The sequence below is a fragment of the Labeo rohita genome, chromosome 23 (assembly GCF_022985175.1).
Source record: "Labeo rohita strain BAU-BD-2019 chromosome 23, IGBB_LRoh.1.0, whole genome shotgun sequence".
Lineage (NCBI taxonomy): Eukaryota > Metazoa > Chordata > Actinopteri > Cypriniformes > Cyprinidae > Labeo > Labeo rohita.
The window spans coordinates 15,917,256-15,940,835 of record NC_066891.1 but is presented as its reverse complement, the minus strand read 5'-3'; the positions used below and the strand labels follow the sequence as shown (position 1 = coordinate 15,940,835).

General features: G+C 38.6%; 1 protein-coding gene across 2 annotated transcripts; it reads right to left on the bottom strand.

Annotated features, from left to right (window-relative positions):
• Positions 1-318: 318 nt before the first annotated feature.
• Positions 319-21,089, bottom strand: arhgef19 (Rho guanine nucleotide exchange factor (GEF) 19). Of its 2 annotated transcripts, XM_051097100.1 has the most exons (17): positions 12,822-12,924; positions 12,440-12,516; positions 7,969-8,620; positions 6,149-6,673; positions 5,873-6,005; positions 5,705-5,784; positions 5,379-5,617; positions 5,134-5,294; positions 4,892-5,044; positions 4,675-4,804; positions 4,441-4,515; positions 4,283-4,372; positions 2,639-2,802; positions 2,319-2,477; positions 2,075-2,154; positions 733-837; positions 319-618 (listed from the first exon to the last, which is right to left on the bottom strand). In XM_051097100.1, the coding sequence occupies exons 3-17, from the start codon at positions 8,597-8,599 to the stop codon at positions 461-463; spliced, it is 2,883 nt and encodes a 960-aa protein (XP_050953057.1). In that variant the 5' UTR covers positions 8,600-8,620; positions 12,440-12,516; positions 12,822-12,924; the 3' UTR covers positions 319-460. The 2 variants fall into 2 exon arrangements, with proteins under 2 accessions (XP_050953057.1, XP_050953056.1); XM_051097099.1 differs by lacking the exons at positions 12,440-12,516; positions 12,822-12,924 and adding an exon at positions 20,563-21,089.
• Positions 21,090-23,580: the final 2,491 nt, after the last annotated feature.

Genomic DNA, 23,580 nt, shown 5'->3' with positions numbered 1-23,580 from the left:
CATTAACAATCTGTCCATCACAGACGGCATGACTTTTATTTTCTAAAATAAAAGCGACCGATACATTTTTGGTCGACCAAGCTTCTTCTCATGGACTAACGGTTAGTTGACTATTAGGGAGCAGCCCTAAAATATTTTATTTTAATATTCAACAATGTTTTTAATAATTAATGAAATATTTTTTTAAAATATATTTGTAAAACTTTGCAAAGAGATTTACTTGTTTTAATTTTCAATTTAATAAATTAATAATGGATTTTTTTTATGTGGCACTTCTAGTCCTCCATAGATGCAATGCATAGTTTTATTAAGCCTATCTGCAATAAATTTTATTTACTAAAGCTAAAATGTTAGCCATGGAAATCTGGAATATTCACACAAATTTGCAGTGACTCACAAATTTGGTAAAGCAGATGATGCAACAAGCTTTAAGTAAAGCTATGTCCCATACTTCAAGGTCTCATAGAGTCTCTCCCTCTAATTTTTGAGAGACATATTTAATGCGAATGTTTTCACGGAGGTTTCGCAAACGAGCACTGCGGCTTGTGATCTCCTCCACATACGTTTTGGGGAACCAGCCCCTCTCTCCATCCGACAACCGGATCCCCTCTACCCACCCTGTGAAGTGAAAACATAAAAAAGTCATTTATCTCTTCTCTGCAGTCCTCTAGCTTATCTTCTTCAAAGGGAAAAATGGAGTGTAGCCAAAGGAAGGGAAATGATTTTCCTTACCATCACTTGTAATTGTTACAGCTAGAAGGATGTCAGCCTTCTCTAACGTTAACTCATCATGCTCCTGAGACTGGTAGCTCTTGATGCACTGGACTTGGGATAGATCTGTACAGACAAATGCAAACATTAAGTTTAAATTTTTTACTCAACCCAATGTCATCCAAGATGTTCATGGCTTTCTTTCTTCAGTCAAAAAGAAATTACGGTTTTTGAGGAAAACATTCCACGATTTTTCTCCATATAGTGGACTTCAGTGGGGATCAACAGGTTAAAGGTCGCTTGTAGCTTCAAACGATCCCATCCAGAAAATAAAGGTCTTATCTTAAGAAACGATTGGTCATTTCCAAAAAAAAACATATACTTTTTAAATACAAATGCTCATCTTGCACTAGCTTGACCTCACCCATTGCATAGTCAGTGTTGGAAAGGTCACGCGTGAGGTAGGCAGAAGCAGCGACCCAGTGTTTACAAAGCGAATGTCCAAAGAAAGTCAAAGGTAAAACAACCTTTGTTTTTCGCCCTACCCTACCTTTTTGAACTGAAGTACACAGATGAAGAAGTAACCACACGTGACCTTTCCAGTGTGATAATAAAATATGTGAAGTTATAGATGTGCATCACAGATAAGATTCTCTAGATAAGACCCTTACTCTTCGGCGGGGATCGTGCAGAGCCCTTTGAAGCTGAATCAAAACTGCAGCTTGGACCTGGAATGTTTTCCTCAAAAACCTAATTTCTGTGCGACTGAGGAAAAAAAGACGTTAGCATCTTGGATGACATGGAGATGAGTAAATTACCAGGAAATCCTTTAATCTGGAAGTGAACTAATCCTTTAAGTCATCATTTACTCATACTTTTGTTGTCTAAACCTGTATGCGGTTATTTTTTCTGTGTGACAAAATTCAGGAATTTTTCATTGTATATTCCATCTAAAGATGCTTTAAAGCACCAGAAGAAATATGGTCATACAGGTTTGGAAGGACATCAGAGTGAGTAAATGATGAGAGAATTTCCATTTTTGGGTGAACTATTCATTTTAGAGTTTCATTTGAGGCACTTAGTTCACAAGTAAACAGGATATTCTTGAGCAAAACTGTATATTCCACTTTGTTTTTAATGTTATGTCAGTGAAATAACTGATGACTTTGTATGTCAGGCAAAACAGTCCAAACTGCTTAGTTTAAAATAGCCAAACATTTGACTGTATTTGGACTACTGGTAATGTCTGCTAATGCTAACAGCCATAATTCACTTTTTACATACCATTTAAATAACATTGTTGAGTTTCAAATGTAGTTAGCACTGAAATGCATGACAAGAGTGAGACAAAGAAATTACACACCATCATTCTCATTGGTCTGCTCAATAGCTGTCTTTGGATCGGAGGGAAACATGGCTGTTATCCACCTCTGTTTGCTGCTCCTACATATAAAACAAAATGTTCTTGACTCCGTTTTAAACTTAGTTTTATGCATCCTGTGAGGACATATTTCCTGGTGTGGCTCATTTTCTAGGAACACTCAGATCTATTTGTCAGCGACAGGATTTTGGATGTTAATATTTGCGAATGATGTGAATGTCCTCACTCTGTGGGTGACTTGAGCAGAATCTGGTGTTTTAGCTGTTGACCCTCACATAACTGCAGATAGAAGATGAAGCCTGAGATTCCCTGAAGTTTCTGGCTTAGATCTTTCACCTTAAGGTCTTCAATCTTTGCATGTACAAACACCATGAACTTCCACGTGCTGTGACAAGGTAGAAAAAAGGACAGGGACTTAATATCATTGACATTTACACAAGGTTTACAACTGGGTTTGCTTCAGGATCCAGATATTTACATTGGAGATTAATGAAAACATTTGCTAGATTTCTCATTGTGTTTGTCTCCTTTTCTCATTAGACTTACTCCTTTCTTCGGGACAGCAGAAGGCAGTCATTAAACAGGTGAAGGTACACAGGCCGAGTGGTAAGTTTAAACTTAGACCCAGAAATACTTAAGTTCTGTGTGTCGACCTCTAGCAGTTCACCATGTTTGACCAGCCAGCGAGACTGAGAGATGAGAGGAAAAATCTAGAATAAAAGAAAACAAACGCATAAGCTGACAACCCAGTAATATGAACACATGATGCCAGAAGTGTCATGTTCATTCAAACTGATTTTAGCACCAAGTGGATTTTGAATTCAATTACCAAAACCAATCATATATTTTGTATACTTCATAATTACTGTAAGTAAAGTCTTAAAGATTAAACAGACATTTGATAATTAGTGTGCATGACATTTAGACCTTCACAATGCACCTTTTTACTTACGGAAAAAAATATCTAGTCAAAAAGATTTTTCCCCCTTTTGGTCATGTCATATTTTGTGAGTGGGCCAGGACTGCCACTGACACTTCAATAAAAAAAATAAATAAATAAAATTGGTTCACGATGTCCCTGCATGATATACAATTAGTGCTGTTAATTAATTACACATTTTTTCTGAAATTAACCCCGATTAATCCCACCTAACATTAAAGATTTTAAATATACTTTTATTGCAATTGCAATAATTTTACATCTTCAAATTAATGTAGAAACAGCATAAAGACAGTATATTTTTAATATTTGTTAAATATTTTTTAAGACGGAAGGTCATATTACTGATGTCCCTAGGAAATTGTTGTTTTTTTCCTAATAATTAACCATAGACTACAGCCATTCAACATTACAGTATAATTAAAAGCTATCGATTGTACATTTATTACACTTTAAAATATAACTTTTAATCTAAGTGAACTTAAAACAATCTTCACATAAACCCATTATTTACCTTTGCCCTTCATTATAGGAAATATACAGAAATTAATTAATAATAAATTAATTACTAAAATGTTGAAGAATCCTTAAAGCCACAAAAGTTACTGATTTCCTCTTTTTTCTTTTGTTCTTTGGTTAATGGACATAACAGCAGCTGGGTTATTAGGTTTTTTGGCTGCTATTACTTTAAGAGCTGCCACTGCTGAACTTGACGCAGATCTGACATGCATGCTCGTAGGTTTATTCACTCTTTAATTTGAAATTACTACAGCATGCTGCCTCATTTGTGCTTGCAATTGAAGAATGCATGCTACGAGCACAGTATAACGGTTGACAGGACAGGTAAATTTGTTTTTACTGACACATGGCCTGATAAAATATCATCTGACCACAGTTTACTGTTGTCCTACTGAAGCTCCCTCGTCACCTGTATCTTTTCCGCACTCGTTTGACTAGCTCCTGGCACAAAAGTAAAGCTGGAGTGTGTGTCTGAAAGTCCTGTGTTTGATGTGGTTGTAAAGACATTCTGCAACTAAATAAATGCACTTCTTGTCAAGAAAAACGAAACAGAAGTAGCAGTTATGAGTGGGGTGGTCAACCCTAGCTCCGCCCCTGCCTTAACTACGTTAAATATTTTTAACACAGTTAAACTGAAAAAAATTTATCACCTGCGTTAACGCGCTAATTTTGACAGCACTGTATACAATACATATCTAATTAAACACAGAAATTAATGCTTAATGTCATACTTTGCCCTCAAAGTGAATTTTCTTGTTTAGATGAATTAGTTCTTCCATCCTCTTCATGGACTGCACACTGGAGTTACATTCCTTTATTATCTGGAGAAACAGACCAAATTTAGTTTTCATGTTTTTATGTTTTTACTTCCCTCTCCTATTTTACTCACCTTTTTGAGCTCATTAAGTGCTTTGGTGGCAGTGTCTTCATCTCGTGAGCCAGGCATTGTTCTCTTTAGGATATTCTATAACGGACACAATTAATTACCACAAGATCATTTAAATGACGAATTTTGCAAGCCTTGATCTGATAGTTTTCAACTTTTATGATAGCTCTGGAAAATATGAAAGATGGAGACCATGCCCACTGTCACTATCACATTTAGAAGTACATGATGGAATACCTCCACTAGCATTTTGAGGCGTGTGATCCTTTGAAAAGGAAGGATAAGAAATGATGTAAGAGGCAGCCTCTGGCATATTGGGTCCTCTTCCAGGCGGGCAAGGATTCCGGGGAAACGGGGATTCTCTTGCCTAAGAAAAAAACCACAAAGAAAATGAATAAACTTCTTTAATGGCAATAATACAGTATATGTTATGCTTGTTGGATAACTGTTTTACAGTAGCCGCTGATAGGTCTGTTCCTGATAGGCTTGATTGGTGACATAAGGAAGATAAACCCTCCGCAGTGCAGGACAGTGGTCAAGCACAATGTCACACACATCAAAACGCAGAATGTCCCCTTCTAGCCTATGCTCCAAATCTTGAAGAAATCTGTGGACATGAGGAGAGTTTACATCTCTGATGAAGGCTTACTCTTTTAAAATTAGCAAAAATTGGAGTTATTCTTTGTCTTGATTCACCTCTCACTGACTTCTTTCACATCAGGCAGTTTGGAAAAGAGCCACTGCCTCTCCTGTGTCCCAAGACACTCACACAGCTCAGGAGACATCATAAAATGGTCAACCGCAATAGACAAGCTGCGTATGTATGAGGCCTCTGATGTCACCAACTCAAACTTGGCCTAAAATGAGAAAACAAGTCAAGATAAAATAAATTGTTTCTTTCTCAGCAAAATGTGCTGGTTGATTTCTGAACATGGAGTCACCTCTTGCAGTTTACGCTCTTCATTGCTGAAGTTGTCAAGTTGTCCACTGGAGCGAACATCGGGAATATCCTGCCAAAGGGAAAAGGCGGAGCCTCGAGATGAACGGAATGAACTGGATGGAGACAGGTTGCCAGAGGACACAGAGTCTCCTCTTTCTTCATCGGTTCCTGGCTCCGCCCCCTGCTGCCTCTGTATCTCTCTGTTGATAGCAACGTCACTGTATTCCTGATACAAAATCACTGAGAGAGAGGAAGAGAAAACAGAAAACTGGTAAAGAATACTATCAAGTACTATCAAATCCCAGATTTGTTGTTTATTGGACTTACAGTTCGGCAAAAAGCGTGATAGGCGTTTAGAGCTAGTGGGAGGACTGTCTCCATTCTCATCAATGGAAGCCTTTCCCATACTGTAAAAAAATGGTAGAAATGTTAAAAAAACAGAATCTGTTAAATTCTACTCAGTACTTTTGTTCTCTAGCTGAGTTTTATAGCCACCTTTGCTTGGAACTCCTCCTTTGCTGTGGCAGATTACAGTCAGCAGAGGGCAGTGGTGGTGCAGACCCCACCGGACTATGTGGTGCACTGTCACTTGATCCCCCTGAGAAGCGATGTCTGGAGTTGGGTTTGTCTACAAACAGACAAGGGAGGGAGAAGGTATACAAAAGGAATAGAGCAGAAAATATCGCACTGATGTGTGATAATGACATCACAGCACAAGACTTTCACAAGAAAGTCTTTCATTAGGCTAATCAGTCCTGATGAGTCACTTACAGTCTGAGCTGAGGTTTCCAGACAGGTGGCGGTCCCGGGAGGCCACGCGAGCAGAAAGAGACTTGCCCAGCTTAAGGGTAAAAGAGTTTTTCCTCTGGGACAGTTGTAGGCGAGAGATGAGCTCAGAGGCAGAGAAGCGCCGGCGCTCGTTGTCTGCTGAGCGAGAACGGGGCAGAGGCAACGAAGTCCCACTGTTAAGGGCAGGGCCTTCCAGAGCCCCACAGTCCTCCAGGCCCAACCTCTGCCCTCCCCCATCAATTACGTCCCCCTCAGATCGGGCACCCTCCTGAGGGGGATCTAAGAAAGGTTTTGGGGGTGTCGGTATGGTGATAAGAGAGAAGTCCTCATCTACCCCTGGGAGAGAGCTGGAACTATGGGATGTGGGAATGGTAGAACCCACCATGCCAAGGCCTCCTTCTACGAACGATTCAAAAGATGTTGGAAGCAGGTAGTCACACTCTACGCCTGAGCTGTTGACACATCCATCACTCAGAGTGTCTGGAGAGTACACCCTCATCTTACGCCCTATTAACAACAATGCATATTGAGTGGAACTATCCACTTGTACGTTCATCTTTAGTTTTAAGAGACACAGTCACTTTAGCACAGTAGTTCCCAGCTGTTGCTGGAGGCTTGTCAGCAGCAGATTTTGGATGTCTCCCTTATCAAACACACCTGATTCAACTCATCAACCTGTTAGCAGAGACTCCCACATCCAAAATGTGTACGTATTTAGAAGCTTCCAGAAACAGGCTTGGGAAATTCTGCCACAGTGTATTTAATCATCCGAAAGAACCTTAGTATGCCATTAAAGGATTAGTTCACTCCAGAACTAAAATTTCCTGATAATTTACTCACTCCTATGTCATGCAAAATGACAAAATGTCTTTCTTCAGTTGAAAAGAAATTAAGGTTTTTAAGGAAAACATTCCATGATTTTTCTCCATATAGTGGACTTGGGGATCAATGGGTTGATCCACATTACAGCTTCAAAGGACTCTACATGATCCCAGCTGAAGAGGCTCTTACCTAGGGAAACGATCTGTCATTTTTGGAAAAAAAAAACATTATGTACTTTTTAACCACAAATGCTCATCTTGCACTAGCTCTGCATCCATGACTTCACGCATTACATAGTCACATTGGAAAGGTCACACGATATACAGTCGGAAGTACCGACCCAATGTTTACAAAGCAAATGTGCAAAAGTCAAACGCCATTAACAAAAAAAGGTAATTTTGAAGTTGGAGGAGAAAATGAGATTTGAGAAAATTAGAGAGTTTTTCGCCTTACCCTACCTTTTTGAACCGGAGTACACAGATGAAGAACTAACCACACGTGACCTTTTCAACATGATTACATAATGTGTGAAATCATGGACACGCATTGCAGAGCTAGTGCAAGACGAGCATTTGACAATGATTTCGCTAGACCCATATTCCTCGGATGGGATTGCGTAGAGCCCATTGGAGCTGCATTGAAACTGCAGTTTGGACCATCAACCCATTGATCCCCATTGAAGTCCACTGCATAGAGAAAAATCCTGGAATGTTTTCTTCAAAAACCTTAATTTCTTTTCAGCTGAAGAAAGAAAGACATCAACATCTTGGATGACATGGGGTTAAGTAAATTTATCAGGACATTTTAATTCAGGAGCGAACTAATCCTTTAAGGATTTCACTCAGCAGAATCATCTATCAGAAAGTTCTTGCACAGTTTCAAGAGTGGTGACAGTAAGGCTGAACTGTGACGAACTATTTGTCGTTTAAAGCAGGAATGTAGGAATAATGTGTCAAGACTTAAGTGAGAGAGGCACTTACTTATAGACTTCTCCTTTATGGATCCTAAAGAGGTTCGTCTTTGAGGACGAAATGGCTCCAGACTCTGGAACTCTAAGGGGGAAGGAGGGGAGCTCAATTGCTGAGGCTCCAAAGAGTTCCTCTTCTCAGGTGCATATGTAGGGGACAGAGGCAGAAACAAGTCTCGAGAACTGAGACCCTTAACTCCTGGTTCAGGTTTTTCATAAACTGTTTCAGGTAAGGCATTACCGGGTGTCCACGTCTGCTCCTGATCCCCTTCCACATTGCAATCCTGGGTCAAATAATTGTCCAGTGCTGTGTCTGTACTCCCATTCTTGGCAAAATCAGATGGACCGCTTCCATTGCATCTGACAGGCTTGGAGCAAAGAGAGGAACTACAGTTTTCCAGTGTGCGTGATTGGAAACCATTAACGCTTGGCTGTTGAAGGTCAATGAAGGCCAACGTCTCTTGCTGACACACAGCAATGTGCTGATGCTGTTGCAGGAGAGGCCTACCTTCCCGAGAGTCGCTCAGAGCCTGGGTCTCAATTGAGCCTGGGAACCACATGTCAGAGCTCTCGCCTCTGCAATGGAACGCTTGGAGGTGAGGCTGGAAATTAAGGAGACGAGAGAATCCATAGCCGGGGAGCATGACTCAGGAGGCACATGGGTACTGCAAAACAGACAGAAAAAAAATGTAGGTATTATAACTCATGTACCCATATAACTATTCTCTTGAGAGACGCTGCATCTCCAAATTTGAGCATAGTGGAGTAGATCCCTCTGGCCAATGTTTTTCTTGTGCCAGCAGAGATTTATGCACAGTAAAGCTTGGCTCATCCCTGCAGTTCTTAGTGGATTTGGTGTTCCAGTGGGTAAAGTTAAGTCTCTCTGAACAGGCTCTGCTCTTCCCCCCGTGGCAGACTTGGCTCAGTCGCCGCCGCTGCATCTTCCTGTTCTAATTAAAGAGCGCAGCATGCAGTCCTCATCCTCTATACTTATCTACATCATTTACAGCTGGATCCCCTGCTTCTGTAGTGCAGCTTCTGCATGAAGATGTCAAGGCAGTCACATGAGGACACTCCGATCTCTCCAACTATGATAATGGGTAAGTGTCTAGTCTTGCTAGCAGCTTATACCTGAGATGGAATGCTTCACGAAAAATACCCTGACTGAAAAGGTCATCTTGGAAGAGTTTTTCGTACATATTTCCCATGATTCCAAACAGCTCTTTATTTACCCAAACAAATCTGGGTCATGGGAGAAGCAACGCTTATTAGTATTCAGTGTCTTGCCCTGAGGGACAGGCAAGCCTGAGATAGACCTGAGCTATGGCTATTAAAGCAATGAAGGTTCAGCAAACTGTCAGTGCTGATGACCCACATTTGCCTTATTTATTGACCCATGAAATAAAAAGAGATGTTTTCTAAACTTGGAAATGAAATCCACCCAAAAATGGTAGTTTGGTTGCCCCTAGGTGCCTTAAACTCTGCCTCAAAAACTCTAATGTATAACTGAACAAACCATTGTTCATCACGAAAGTTTTGAAACTATCTATTGCTAATCTTCAATCCCTCAAACAATAACTAAAGTACATCTATTTTTTTTTTTTGAGAACACAAAAGAACCTAAGTCTCCCCATCTCAATTTCCCTTTTAAAGCTGAATGTACACACAGCTAAATGCAACTGCACAATTCAACATGATCCACAAGCAAACATACTCACAAAAACACAATCTGACCCTCTGCGCTGATAAAAACTATACCCACATCTGTACAACAAACGCACTGCACAAATGGTAACCTGTTCCCCACTCTAAACAAAGGTCCCTTTATTTTTCCAGATAGAGAACGCTGTTAGGCGCACAGGAGATGTGCGATTTAGGAACTAATCTGGATTCTTTACATGCACACACAGAAGTAAAAGTTGGTGTTCTTTGTTTAAACTGTCTTTGTAAGTTATAATAAAAAAAAATTACTTTATTTCTTCCTCTGAAGTGGCTGATGATTGTGTGGGCTGTTGGATAAAGTAAGGTTTTTCTTGCTGATTATTCTTTGTCACTTAGAAATTTGTCAAATCATGCAAGCAAAACTTAGGAACCGTTGTAAAATACAACTGTACAACCCTTTACTGTGCTATACAAATTAAATGTACTGTACAAATAGCAGAAGTAAACTTGTAAGCGCTGTGCATAGCTATTACTATAACACAAATTTAATAATACTCTACATTACAGCCCATTACTATACAGCTAGTCCATACATTCAGTTTGATGTCTTTCCCATTTTACAATATTTAGTAAACTCCACCATGTAATTTTCCATGTTCTCAACATGTTATTTCCTTATGTTTTGGTCTTTGTTGTATACAATCTCCCTTGTAATTTTGGAGGGTTCCTGTAAGTCAGGGCGTCAACAAAGTAAATGAATAGAAAACTGCCATCTTCTTCTTCATTGTAGCTACAGTGTGTGATTAAAGAAAACAATGCTGCAAAAGCCCAAGTAGGCTGTTAGGAACCACATGACTCCACAAATATGTACTAAAACATCCAGCAATGTCAACAATAACAATATACTGTATAGCCATTTTTATAAATGACTATACACAATTGTTGAAATCATAATGAAAATACCAATATAACCTCAAATGTCCTTCCCCTCTTAATTTTGAGAATTTTTTGCTTGTTTGAGCACAGGGTCTGACAGTGTGGTGTCATAGGCTTATGTTTGTATGTTATATTGCTCTGAAGCAGGCTGACACCGCTGGTCTAATTGGCCTGTGACAGAGAGCCTAGATCCGGGGTGCATCATGGCATCTGCATTTCACACTCAAACAACTCATTTTCAGCTGCTGCAACTTGATAACAATATGCAAGGCATAACAAACAAAAAATGTCTGATAAGTCAAACATTAAAGGGATGAATATTTTGGCTTTAACTAACTCATCATGACTTCTTTTTGATCACTTTGGTCAACAGTTTGGTCGCTCCAAACCTGAAGGTTTTGATGATGAATTTTAGTTTGGAAGTATGGAAAAGAACCGTGAAGATTATTCAAAAAGTCTTATTTTATGTTCCATGAATGCAGAATGCAGATTTAGCAGAATATGATTAGTAAATAATGACAGAATTTACATTTTTAACTGAACTATATCTTTAATAGTTTCCTGGCATGACGTAGCCTTAAAATAAACAGCACTTTTATTGTGAAAGGTTAATACTTAACTTTTAAAGCTAGACAGACTGTGGACCTAATTTTAAGCAACTTTGTTTGCTTCCCTAAGAATTTTCTATTGATAATATAATGGTTTACTTTATAATGGACAACCTAATTTGTAAAAGTATTTTTCTAGAAGAATTATAGAGATTATTATGCAAGCCTGTTTCCGCCATTGTAATAATTGCAACTTTTTATCTTTTTCTTTTTAACTTTTATTTTCACTTTTTTTCTCAGAATTTTTCAGTGATACAAACTCGCAATTCTGACTTTTTTTCTCAGTTGTGAGATATAACCTTGCAATTGCGAGTTACAAAGTCAGAATTTTGGTGATACAAACTCGCATTTCTGATATTTTTCTCAAAATTGTGAGATATAGACTCACGATTATGAGTTATAAAATCAGAATCAGTCAGAATTGGGTGATCCAGACTCACATTTTGACTTTTTTTCTCAGTTGTGACATATAACCTCGCAATCGCAAGTTACAATATTAGAATTAGGTGACACAAACTCACAATTCTGACTTTTTTTCTTAGAATTTGGTGATACAAAATCGCAATTCTGACTTTTTTTCTCAGAATTGTGAGATATAGATTCGCGATTGCGAGTCATAAAGACAGAATTTGGTGATCCAGACTTACATTTTTGAGATATGACCTCACAATTGCAAGTTACAATGTCAGAATTAGGTGATACAAACTTGCATTTCTGACTTTTTTTCTCAGAATTGTGAGATATAACATTGCAATTGTTAGTTATAAAATCAGAATCAGGTGATACCAACTCACAATTCAAACTTTTTTCTCAGAATTGTGAGATATAGACTCACGGATGCGAGTTATAAAGTCAGAATTGAGCGATACAAACTCACAATTCTGAGAAATGAAGTCAGAATTGTGTGATATAAACTCACAACTCTGAAAGTCAGAATTGTGAGATAAAGGGTGAGTGAGGACATCTGGAGGTGAAGAACACTTCTTTGTTTGTGTTTGGTGTGGGGCCTGATCCCTCAAACTGCCTGAGGCCTTCCTCCACCTACTCCATCAAGACAGACACTGAAATCCCTTTTCACATTCACAAAGCATTGACATTGCCCTCAACCCTCTCAACCCCAACACAACAGAGAGAGAGTGAGAGAGAAGCCCACAGGTGTAACAATGCCTGGTTTAAGGTATTACTCTGACAAGCTGAGCTTCTTTAGACCACCTTGAACCCCATGGTCTCATCTCAAAGAAAAATGTTACCACATCTTCAGGACATCTGTGCACTCACCTTCTTTCAACATTAACACCTCCCATAGTAGACACACCCAGTCAAATACAGGAGCGTTATGCACACAAGCGGTAGTGCTGAGTGTGGAAACAAAGAACCATTATTACAATGCTTCTAAGTTTTTTACATCCATAGGATATCTAACATTGATTTACATTGATTTATTGATCTACAAATCAACTAATAACCCAAAAAGCATCAACAAGGAAAAAAGTCAAAAAACATCTAAGAAAGAAAATCAAAGCAAATTTCATCAGTAAAAGTGCTTAAAATCAACCTAACCCAAATATGTTTTTTGTGTTATTTTGAGCAATTCCTTAGTACATGTTATTCCAAAGAAAATAGTTTGCCGTCTTAATTTTTAAATCAAAACAAAACTTACTCTTTTTCTGAAATAATTTAGCACATCCCTCGACGATACCTACTGGATGTTAAACAAAAGCAAAATAAGTCTTCAGGCATTGTTACTGCTAACTCACATTCGGTCAATCAGATGTGTAATGCCTACGTTTAGAGATCCAATCAATTGCCAATAGATAAAATCAAGTCCCGCCCTACAGTTTACACTTGGAAATACATCAATAAAATGGGTTGCAAATATCTCTTTGTCAGGTCACGGTATCATGATTTACAACTAAAATTGCATGACACTCACTAGCTCTGCTGATGCTTGCAAGATTTATACAGCTCAATCAGTTCTTTGACGTGCCGTTAAATTTGTCACATTGCGAAGATGACCTACTTTCACCATTCTATTAACGTCATACTCATTCACGCTCAACTTCCTGTTTTCTTTCACTCACTGCTCAAGAGGTGAACTGAGTCAGGCGAATGCTCCCCCTCCCTTTGCTTTATAATATGGACAGGTAAAGACTAGTCACTCAGAGCAGCTTGTTTTGAAATGTGATCGCTACACTGCTTAAACTGCGAGACTGACCATGCAGCAGACTGAAAACAGCACTTGCAACATTTAAACATGCAGATATAACCATTTTAATGCAAAGGTGGTGTTTTAGTTATTACAAATGCAAAAACATAATACTAAAATAAATACAGTTCATGCATAAATCTACTTTTTTTAACTTTACACTTTCCAAAAAAATTCTGGGAAAATTGCCACATAATACCTGTGCTGCTGCAAGATTTTCTCTGAGAGACTGTATTCAGGTCAATCCATGTAATAAAACTCACACAAATTGTTTTATTCACATTAAGTCCAAGCCAACCGAGTGCCTGAAAAAGCCTGCGGGCTGTGTAGCTAAACAGGTGTGCGCAGAGCAGAGCCAAAGAAAGGCCTTTTACACATACCTGCAGGGCTTGGCTTTTTCAGGATCACTTTTCATAGACAAACATAAACATGCGCACCATGCAAAAAAACAAAACTCATCCACACTTGCACTGACACACATTTTAAAGCATGAAGTAGACAAAAATGTGTCAAGATAGACACTCCTCCTGTCATTAAGAGTTTAATAGCTTTTTATAGACAAACGTTCCTGTGTTTTGAAACCAAAGGACAAATAAAAAGTGGTAGTGCCTTCCAACACATTACAACAATCATAACCTGTTTCTTTTATAGTATAGTCTGGAAATCCATTGGGTGTTTGTTAAAAGCAAAATGAGGACACAATAAAAATGGTTAACCATTAAGCCTTTTGTGAGCTGAAGAAAAGCAAGTTCATTATCATGGTCGACCCCCACTCGCAATAAAGATCTCTGACACTTTCCACATTCCCCAAATAACTACGCTTCTGTCATTCCACTTAAATTGCCCAGTAAGCTGTACCCGAGTACAAACAAAGAGTCTCGTCTGTCTGAGCTCACGCAACAAGAACAGGCCTTATTTGTGTGTCTGCATCCTATCTGTGCTGACCATTGGGGGAGGCACTAATAGTGTGCAGTCACACAAACAAGGTCTGTTCTTATTGCTCCCCAAACCTCCTCCGTCACCATCTGTTCATTCTGCAGGTGAGCTCTGCTGTTTTTTCAGCCCCTACAAGCCCTTTAAGGCCGGTCAGACTAACAGAGTTGAGTGAAGGGGCTTTAGATACCCGTTCCTCCCCGAGTGGCCCTGTTGACCTGAATTCGCTAAGCTAAAAGAGGGTAAGTGAGGAGAAAATGTAGTTGCACGCTAAAATCGAGGATGGAGTAATACTGGGTGTGGCATGGCGTCCTTTTTCCCCAGACTGCAACTTTGGTACATGTAGGTGCAGATACAGAATCAGCATGTCGCCTCCAACTGACAGGTGATGGGGCAGGTGCTCCGTACGCAGGACAGACGATGGGAGGAGGGGGAGGAGTTCGAGTTTGCGTTATGGGGTAAAATTAACTTTAAATCAGTCTCAGAAATTGCATGCATTACACTTAAAGGGATAGTTTACCCAAAAATGAAAATTCTGTCGTTAATTACTCATGACATTCCAAACCCGTAAGACCTTCGTTCATCTTCAGAAAACAAATGAAGATATTTTTGATGAAATCCGAGAGCTTTCTGACCCTGTATAAAGTAGACAGCAACACAACTACCACGTTGAAGGCCTAAAAAGGTCATAAGGACATCGTCAAAATAGTCCATGTGACATCAGTGGTTCAACCGTTATGTTATGAAGCTATGAGAATACTTTTCGTGTTCAAAGAAAACAAAAATAACGACTTTATTCAACAAGTTCTCTTTCATGTCAGTCACCATGTGTTCAAGAGAGTACCACGACACACGCGTGAGGTGCTGCTGATGCAGAAGTCGTCAAACAATACAAATAACTATTCCTGACATGATAGTGACAAAAAGTACCGTGGTTGTACCATTATGACTGAATATCAGGGAAACCAGGGTACTGAATGATTACCATAGTTATATAACAGGGCATGTGGGTCAATGGCATACAAAGAGTGTCCACGATAAAGGAAAGTAAAATGTCATATGGTGTAACCATGAAGTAAAAAGTCACATTTTCATCAAGTGAATGTGTCCTAACTGCATGCGACGCAACAAGATTCCAGCAACAAGCAATCTGGCTGTCCACACCAGACGTGACAGAATCACTCTAAACAGCCATTAAGAAAAGCACACTGCACTCCCAACAAAATGGACAAGTTTATAATCAAATTAATAAATATTAAACCTTTTTAACATTAAATTAACACGGATAGTTCCAGGCCTTGATTCTGCTTGAGCTGCGTTCAAAGCTGTTGTAAATTACTCTACAAACATACACCTTTGTTTATGCCTGTGTGTTGCTCGGCAACCACTTTGTTTAGTTTCTGAGGAACTACATTGTTTGGCATAAGAATAATGTTTTTATTATTACACTTAATTTGCTCTGTTTTATTTTGTGAAACCTTACTATGTATAAGGAATAAAACGGAATAAGCCCAGTGAAGCCGTGGTTTACAGTGAATTTATAACAGCTAAGGGGGTTTTCCGCTTCGCGTTGTGCCTAACAATGCCCCTTAGCTCTTATAAATTCACTGTAAACCCCGGATTCTTGGTGCTTAACAGACCCCTTAAACTGTGCAGTGAGTTTGTTGGGGGGGTAATTGAGAATGAATGGGGGAAAGTCAGGTGAGAGGAGACAATGCCTCCATCACGATATAATTGGATATGACTGGTTATGTTTGGCTGTGATTGATTCATAAATCCCACCTCTTGTATTTGTGCGCGTTCCGCGTTCGCAAATCAGTCTGAATGAAGAATATAATGGGGTTAATGTAAAGACTAATTAAAAAACGTAAGTCACACTTATAACCACTTTTTACATCAAAATAAAACTTGAAATGGCATGAAAACACTATCTGTGGGAGTTTTTGGTGAGTAATCATAAGTACATCCCCATGTCTGAGACCAATATTTACCAAGCTTTGATGACTGAGCCAAAAAATAGTTAAATGTTAACTTTTAACATCATAGAATCGTATTCAAGTTATTCTGTGTATAAACTGCAATTTTCATGTATTTTTGAACACAAAAAAATAGCATCTTCTCATTGACCCTAAAGAGTAAAAAGAGTGTGTTTTCCTCATACGCATACCAGTTTAGTTGTTTTGTTACTAAACATGTCGTGCCACCTATTGCTCCCTTCAACTGTTCTTATCTCTACCAGCATATATGAGTGATCCAGACCTGCTGAGAACTATGAGATTGCAATGAGTCATACAAACACACATAGACTGGCACGGCCAAGCTGGAGGAGTGGCAAGCCGCAGGTTACGATAGACATTCCTAGGGTCTGGCCGCCCCCACTGTCTCTCTGATGTTCATATCTGCCAACATGTGAACTAAAGCAAAGCACCATCTAACCACACCCTGTGGGATCTATCCATGCTCAAACACACATCCTAAAAGCTCACCCCTCTTACAAATTCAGTGTCTTCATGGGTCTTTAATTATAGATGTCAGTGGATATGAAGTAAGAGTTTCACCGACAATTGATAAAGGTCACCAGGTGTATAAAAATCACCTGATCTCACTCCATTCAAAAAGCACCCATATTTGAGGGATATAATCATTCTAATACCAAAAGGATATCTCTTACACATCCACTGGTATTACGCAGCAAATGCAGACAATGGTTTGTGAGGCTATACAGGATGAGAATGAATAAGCCAGGGAGATTTTATTGTGACCTGATACTTTTTTTGTTTACCCCACATCCTCATCTGGGCATTTACTCATGACTCTAGATCTCAATTTCCAGCCAAATGACCTGAAGCTGTATATTATGAAGCCAGTTTAAGCTGAAGGTTTCTGCTTTTTAATAATAATTTTGTCTGGGCAGCCGGGATAATTGCTATTCCTGCACAGCAGTGTAAAAAAGAACATAAAGCCTTCCATCAGACAGGTGCTAAGTCATAAAGAGGACGTCGCACCCTCCCGCTCAGAAAGAAAAGAAAACACTCTCCAAAACACATGCTCCACACATGGCATGGCACGATCAATCTGTATGACCTTATGTGAAAACAGACAACAAAGTCATAAAGATGATGCAACCGCACTCTATGAATCAAGACTTCATTTAGTCTGGATTTATGACAGCTGAGTAATTAATCAAGCTAGTAGACAGATTTCCTTTAAAACAGATGTAGACAAACTATTGTTTTTACTGGAAGAACTGCTGTGGTGCCATGGTGTTTTCATAACTTCCCATCAGTGTTGTTATTGTTAACTAAAAAAAAAAAAAGCCCTTGAAGAAAAATTAGAAATGTTAAACTTACTGAAATAAGTTTAATTTCTAAAATCTAAAATTCTAAAATAAATGACTAAATCCAGCATAGCATATAAATAATACTAAAATAACATTACATATTTTTAATATTCCTAAAATAAACATAAAATGAAACTATATATATGAGCAATATCACACTTGTAGCACAGCTGTGCGGCTGTGATTCAGCCGTAGGTAATCAAAATGTGCCAATATACAGCCATATCACACTGCTACGAATGTGATTTATACAACAGTTCACCTGCACAAGTGTGTAAGTACATAAGAAACAAAAATGGAATGTCTTTAAAAAATCTCTTATGTGCGAAGCGTCTTTTCGGAGCCAGCGGCAAATTCCAGAAAATCTGGCCGAGGTAAGGCTGCTCTCGGCGGGTTCATGAGTGCTGAACAGCAGTGTTGCCAAGACCGCGGTTTTCCTGTGGAATTGGGCTACTTTAACACTGTTGCTGTGGGTTGTTTTTCATGTCTGCGGGTTTAAGCGACCTTAAATTTTCCCAGGGGAATACCGCCAAAAATGCGCGTTTTACCCCTTAGAACTCCACTTAGAACCACCATAACACGATTGGGCTAGTCTAGTACTCGCCTAAAAAAACTCTTAAAACTGCATTCCTTTAAAACAGTGTTATTTATAAAATGAGGGCGGATTTGGACATCCAGCATGACACAAGCGGAGTGATACAATCAATGAAACGGTTGGAGTTCTGTTATCACTAGAATATTGCACACCTCCCACCTAATCAGATTTGGGGACTAGACATGTTATATAAACTGGAAATATATATGTAAAATGTTTTTCTTCAAGGAGAACACCCTGTTAAACACTAAAATGAATAATAAACCCTATCAATATGTTCCAAACATTTCTTATCAAACCCTTCCAAAAACAAATTATCTGGACTTTGATATCCACAATTATTTTATAGTTTTATATTCTTTTACTGCACATCAACAGTGATCTCATTTGTGTCAATTTTTTTATTCTTCTAAGAAATCGATATGGAACAAAGATAATTTGTAAATGACAAATAAGGAACTTAATTAGGTTTTACGAGCTCTGAAAAAGCAACATCAATGCATATGTCTTCATTCCTATGCTAAATACACAATTCAATATATATAAAACACATCCCAAAAAATTGTATCAGCAAGAAAATCCACTTCCAAAAAAAGGAGAGATGCATAAAGTAAAACTGACCAGCACAAATCCCAACAAAACAGACATTTCTGTATTGCTTCTCACAGTAGAGCACCCCAACATTGAGTTCATGAGTGTTCTGCCATCTATCCATGTGCAGTTCTTTTACAGCGTGTTCTAGACATGCAGTCACCTGCCCCTCACATCAACAGAAGCTCACGCATGCACACACTTACCATCTCTGCTCCCTGCAGCAGTCGGATATTCAGGGCTCATATCCTGCTCAATCTATCGCGCTATTATGCATGCAACATTAAGTAGTTTTCAAGCGTTCGGTAGCACAGGCATATTTGCATGTGATTTGATGTCTGTTAGCAGGGCCGGAGGGCAGTGTTTTTGCTTGCTCTACCAGGATTTTATAAACTGGACCATATCCCAGGTGTATCATGAGATTTGCCTATGCAGGTGATGAGTGGCAAATCAAAACATTATACTCCATGCATGAGCAAATGTTTAAAGGAAAAACAAAAAAAACTCTGGCAGTACAACCAGCAGGACAGATATAAATGATAATGATAAATTTAGTGACCTTAAAAATTCACTGTGTCACCCAGTAAACAGAAAGCAGTCGCAATTCTGTTGGAAGCAACATTACAATGTAGTAACAATAGGCAAAATAAAGCTTCAGCTACTTCATTAAACATTTTATTTAAATGTACACTCTTAAAAATTAAGACTCTTCTTGGCATTGATGGTTCAATAAAGAACTTTGAACATGCATGGAGCCTTTCAAATGCAGAAAAGGTTCTTTAGACTTTTTAAAGTGTGACAAAACCAGTCTTAAGTAGCACAGGTATATTTGTAGCAATAGCCAAAAATAAAATAAATAAAACTGTATGGGTCACAATTATCGATTTTTCTTTTATGCCAAAATCATTAGGATGTTAAGTTAAGATCATGTTCCATGAAGATATTTTGTAAATTTCCAACTGTAAAGATTAGTAATATGCTTTTCTAAGAACTTCATTTGAACAACTTTAAAGGTGATTTTCTCAATATTTAGATTTTTTTTGCACCCTCAGATTCCAGATTTTTAAAAATAGTTGCATCCAAATATTGTCCTACCCTAACAAACCATACATCAAAGGAAAGCTTATTTATTTAGCTTTTAAATTATGTATAAATCTCAATTTGTAAAAAAAGGACCCTTATGACTGGTTTTGTGGTCCACAGTCCAAAATGTTTTTTTAAGAACTGTTCACTGAATGGTTCTTTAGGGAACCAAAAATAGTTCTTCACTGCAAAAACAACCCTTTGGAGCCTTTATTTTTAAGATTGAGATCACTATTTTCATATAAACAACAATTTGAATGAACCTGAATTGAAAAAACTGATATGAATTTCATGCTTTCTGCATGCATGAAGTCAACAGGTTTGTGTTAAACCTGATATCCATGTTTTCCAGCATGACTAAAATCTTGACTAAAAGGAATCTTGAGCTTCAAAGGAAAGCAAGAACACCTGACTGTCTGTACAAAAAAATACAGAAATAGTTCAGAATCTGAAATAATCTCTGCATTGTTTTTTTTTTTGTTTGTTTTCAAACAAAATTTTTTCAATAGATTCTGAATTCCAGATTTTCAGTGTGGTCTCACACTGTTAGTTCACTGCATAGTGTAACACAAATACACCGTCTTTCCTCTAAACATGATCTAAAATGCAACAGATCTCCACAGAATTCGATTTAATGTACAAAAAAGCAGTACCTCATTTGTATTAGTGGACTGTGGGCTGGATGGGGTCCAACTCCAGTGTGCAAATCCAAGTCATCCAGGATTGTGGCTGAGGTGTTATAATGTCCATGACTGCCTTGTGTTCCTCTCGGTTACTTTGTTTCCCCTCAGCTGCACTTTAAACTCAGTCAACCACGCTGCAGCTTGAGCCCAGATGATCCAAGTGTTCTCTTCAATCCCCTTCACACACAAAAACACAGTTGACAATAGACAAATAAATCCCTACTAACTGTTCTAGCTACTCAAAAACACAGATTTCTCCTCCATATCGTTCCTTTTCCCTCATATGTCCCCCTCTCTCCAGCAACAAATGAAGACAGACATTTGTCCTCCTCTCTCGCGCTGTCTCTGGCTCCCTCTTGCACTTATTTATGGTTTTATTTCTAACACCTGCCAGCAGAGGAAAAGGAGAGAGGCGCAAGCTGTCGTCTGGTTCAGAGGAGAGTCCTTCCTGCCAAGGAGGGAGAAAGAGCATGAGTGTGTGTGTGTGTAGGTCTGGATTCCTGTGTGTCAACAGCAGTACTTTGCAAGTGGATAGCAGGCGGTCGGTTAGGAGGGTTAGTTTGGTGGGGGCGTGAGATAGAGGGTGGGAAGAAGACTGTATGCGAATATCCCTTCATGTATGCGAGTGTGTGCATGTGTGTGTGTGTATAATTAGGTAAGTATCAGTTTGAAGCTAGCAGGTAGCTGAGAGGGCATGCCGAAACTTACTCAGATATGCTCTTTAAATCTTCTTAACTCCTCTCGCTTTTGCACACCTCATTTATTCACTTTAGAAGAACCGAATGAGTCGTTTATCAACCATGCAAGCATGTGTGAAAGTCTAGAAGATCGGCAAAAAATATCAGTGGTAAACAAAACCTATTCGTGCTTATCTCCAGCCAGGTTATTTCACATTAAAGACTGTTCTGGGTCACTACCGCAGGTGACGAAGAACATGGACTCCGTTATTAATTAGCAAAAGGGCTGCTGTCCACGTTGCATATTTTAGTATCTTGACATGTACCAACCAACCCTTCCTGCAGGCTGAACAGCGTAGGAACGCACAGCAATCATAACAATCAAAAAATGAAGGAGAGCAAGAGAGAGAGAGAGAGAGAGAGAGAGGGGAAAAAAAGTCAGAGCCTGAGGCGATGGAGATTCTTTTTCGTTTTTTTGAGTGGGTGGGGTTTGAGACAAATCATTATCAGAACACCTGTCTGCTTCTGACTTTAATAAATCAGTTGCTTGTTCCATCCGTTCCACAAAAAAAACGTCCAAGTAGTGGAAGTTTTTTGGTTGGTGAAGGGTTTCAAAGGGGCAGGTTGCTTGCACAATGCTTGATGGTTTGATCGAATTAAGTGGAATGTGAGAAGCAGAGATCTTCTGCAGAAAGTAGAGCTGAAAAGTAGGGCAGAAGTTGCCTACATGGATGTGTTAACCAAAGATTAAGGATCTGAAGCGTTTGCCAGCTGGCATTGGCTTTCGGCTCTGGAACACAGAACTTCAGTGGCTTAGTATTAGTGTTGTCTTGTTCACCTTTCTAACTTGTTCAAGCATATCATTTTCATTTTTGTTCAAGCTAACAATTTTTGCACAATTAGGCATTGTTCGATAGGATAGGAGGAATTAGAAATAAAGAGTAGTTTGGCAAAAAAAAAAAATCACATTCTGTAATCAGTTACTTCACCTAATGTAGTTGCAAGACAAACTTATTTTTTCTATACAAACGGAGATGTTTGAAAGAATGTTCAAGCTGCTGTTTTCCATACAATTAAAGTGAATGGTGAACACCAAAATTTTCAGTGACTAATGATTTACATTTCATTTTGCTCATTACGCAATCTATCCATATGGCTTCTAGATCTGCCAAAAATGAAAATTCTGTCATTAATTACTCACCCTCATGTCGTTCCAGACCTGTTAGACCTTCGTTCATCTTCTAAACACAAATTAAGATATTTTTGATGAAATTCGAGAGCTTTCTGACCCTGCATAGACAGCAACGCAACCACATTTAAGGCCCAGAAAGGTTGTTAAAATAGTCCATGTGACATCAGTGGTTCAACGTTAATATTAAGAAGCTACGAGAATACTTTTTGTGTGCAAAGAAACAAAAATAATGACTTTATTCAACAATTGTTCAAGACGGTACCATGACGAATGCGTGTAGTGCTGCTGACATAGGAGCCGTCGTTCTGAACCCGGATGCACTGCGACATTTTTGCAAGCAAAGGATATATAGCATATCAAAAATATGTTAATTTGTGTTCTGAAGATGAATGAAGGTCTTGCGTTTGGAACAACATAAGGGTGAGTACTTAATGACAGAATTTTCATTTTTAAGTGAACTGTTCCTTTAAGAAGTTAGGCTATGCAATTAACAAAAACAAAAAAATATAGCTGCAAGCAGCGATTAGGCGGTTCAAGCATTTTAAAGCATTTAAACACATATGAAAAAATACATTATATAACAAGCCTTTTTTTGCAAATATAGGTAATTTACCACAGAAATACTGTTTTGTAACATTTATGACTGTTATAGTGCCAGCTGTGGGCCAACCTCCTTAAAACATTGAATGTTTTTTTGGGGTTTTTTTTAGAATCACCTGTCGCATGTGCTCACCAAGTTTTGTGAAGTTTTCGGTTTTCCTTTAGGCTTTATAGGATTCTAGGTAAATTTGGACAGGCCCCATTTCTAAACAACCCCATATAGCTTCCCAAAGGGTAAATTTCAACATTTTTTTTATAATTATTGACCTAGAGAGTTCAGAGAACTGTACTGGAGTGTTTTTTCCAGATTGAGCGAAAAACCTAGGACTAGTTTGCAAAAGTAGATTTTTTACATCTCAATCATTTAACAAACGATTTGATTGACAGCAGTGGTTCTAAAGGCAAAGTTGTCCAGAATGAGGAGCTCTGTCATATGATATGAATATCGCGTGTATGCACGAAAAACCACACAATCCACAATTGTTTATGCCCTTGAAAAATGTGATATTGCCCAGTGGC

Bases quoted from the DNA above. Each gene is read 5' to 3' on its own strand.
- arhgef19 (XM_051097099.1), bottom strand. From the start codon at position 8,599: ATGCTCCCCGGCTATGGATTCTCTCGTCTCCTTAATTTCCAGCCTCAC. The intron at 4,516-4,674 runs GTATTCCATCAT...TGTCCGTTATAG, and splicing joins GCCTCAAAATGCTAGTGGAG to AATATCCTAAAGAGAACAAT. The intron at 4,373-4,440 runs GTGAGTAAAATA...CTGTTTCTCCAG, and splicing joins CACTTAATGAGCTCAAAAAG to ATAATAAAGGAATGTAACTC.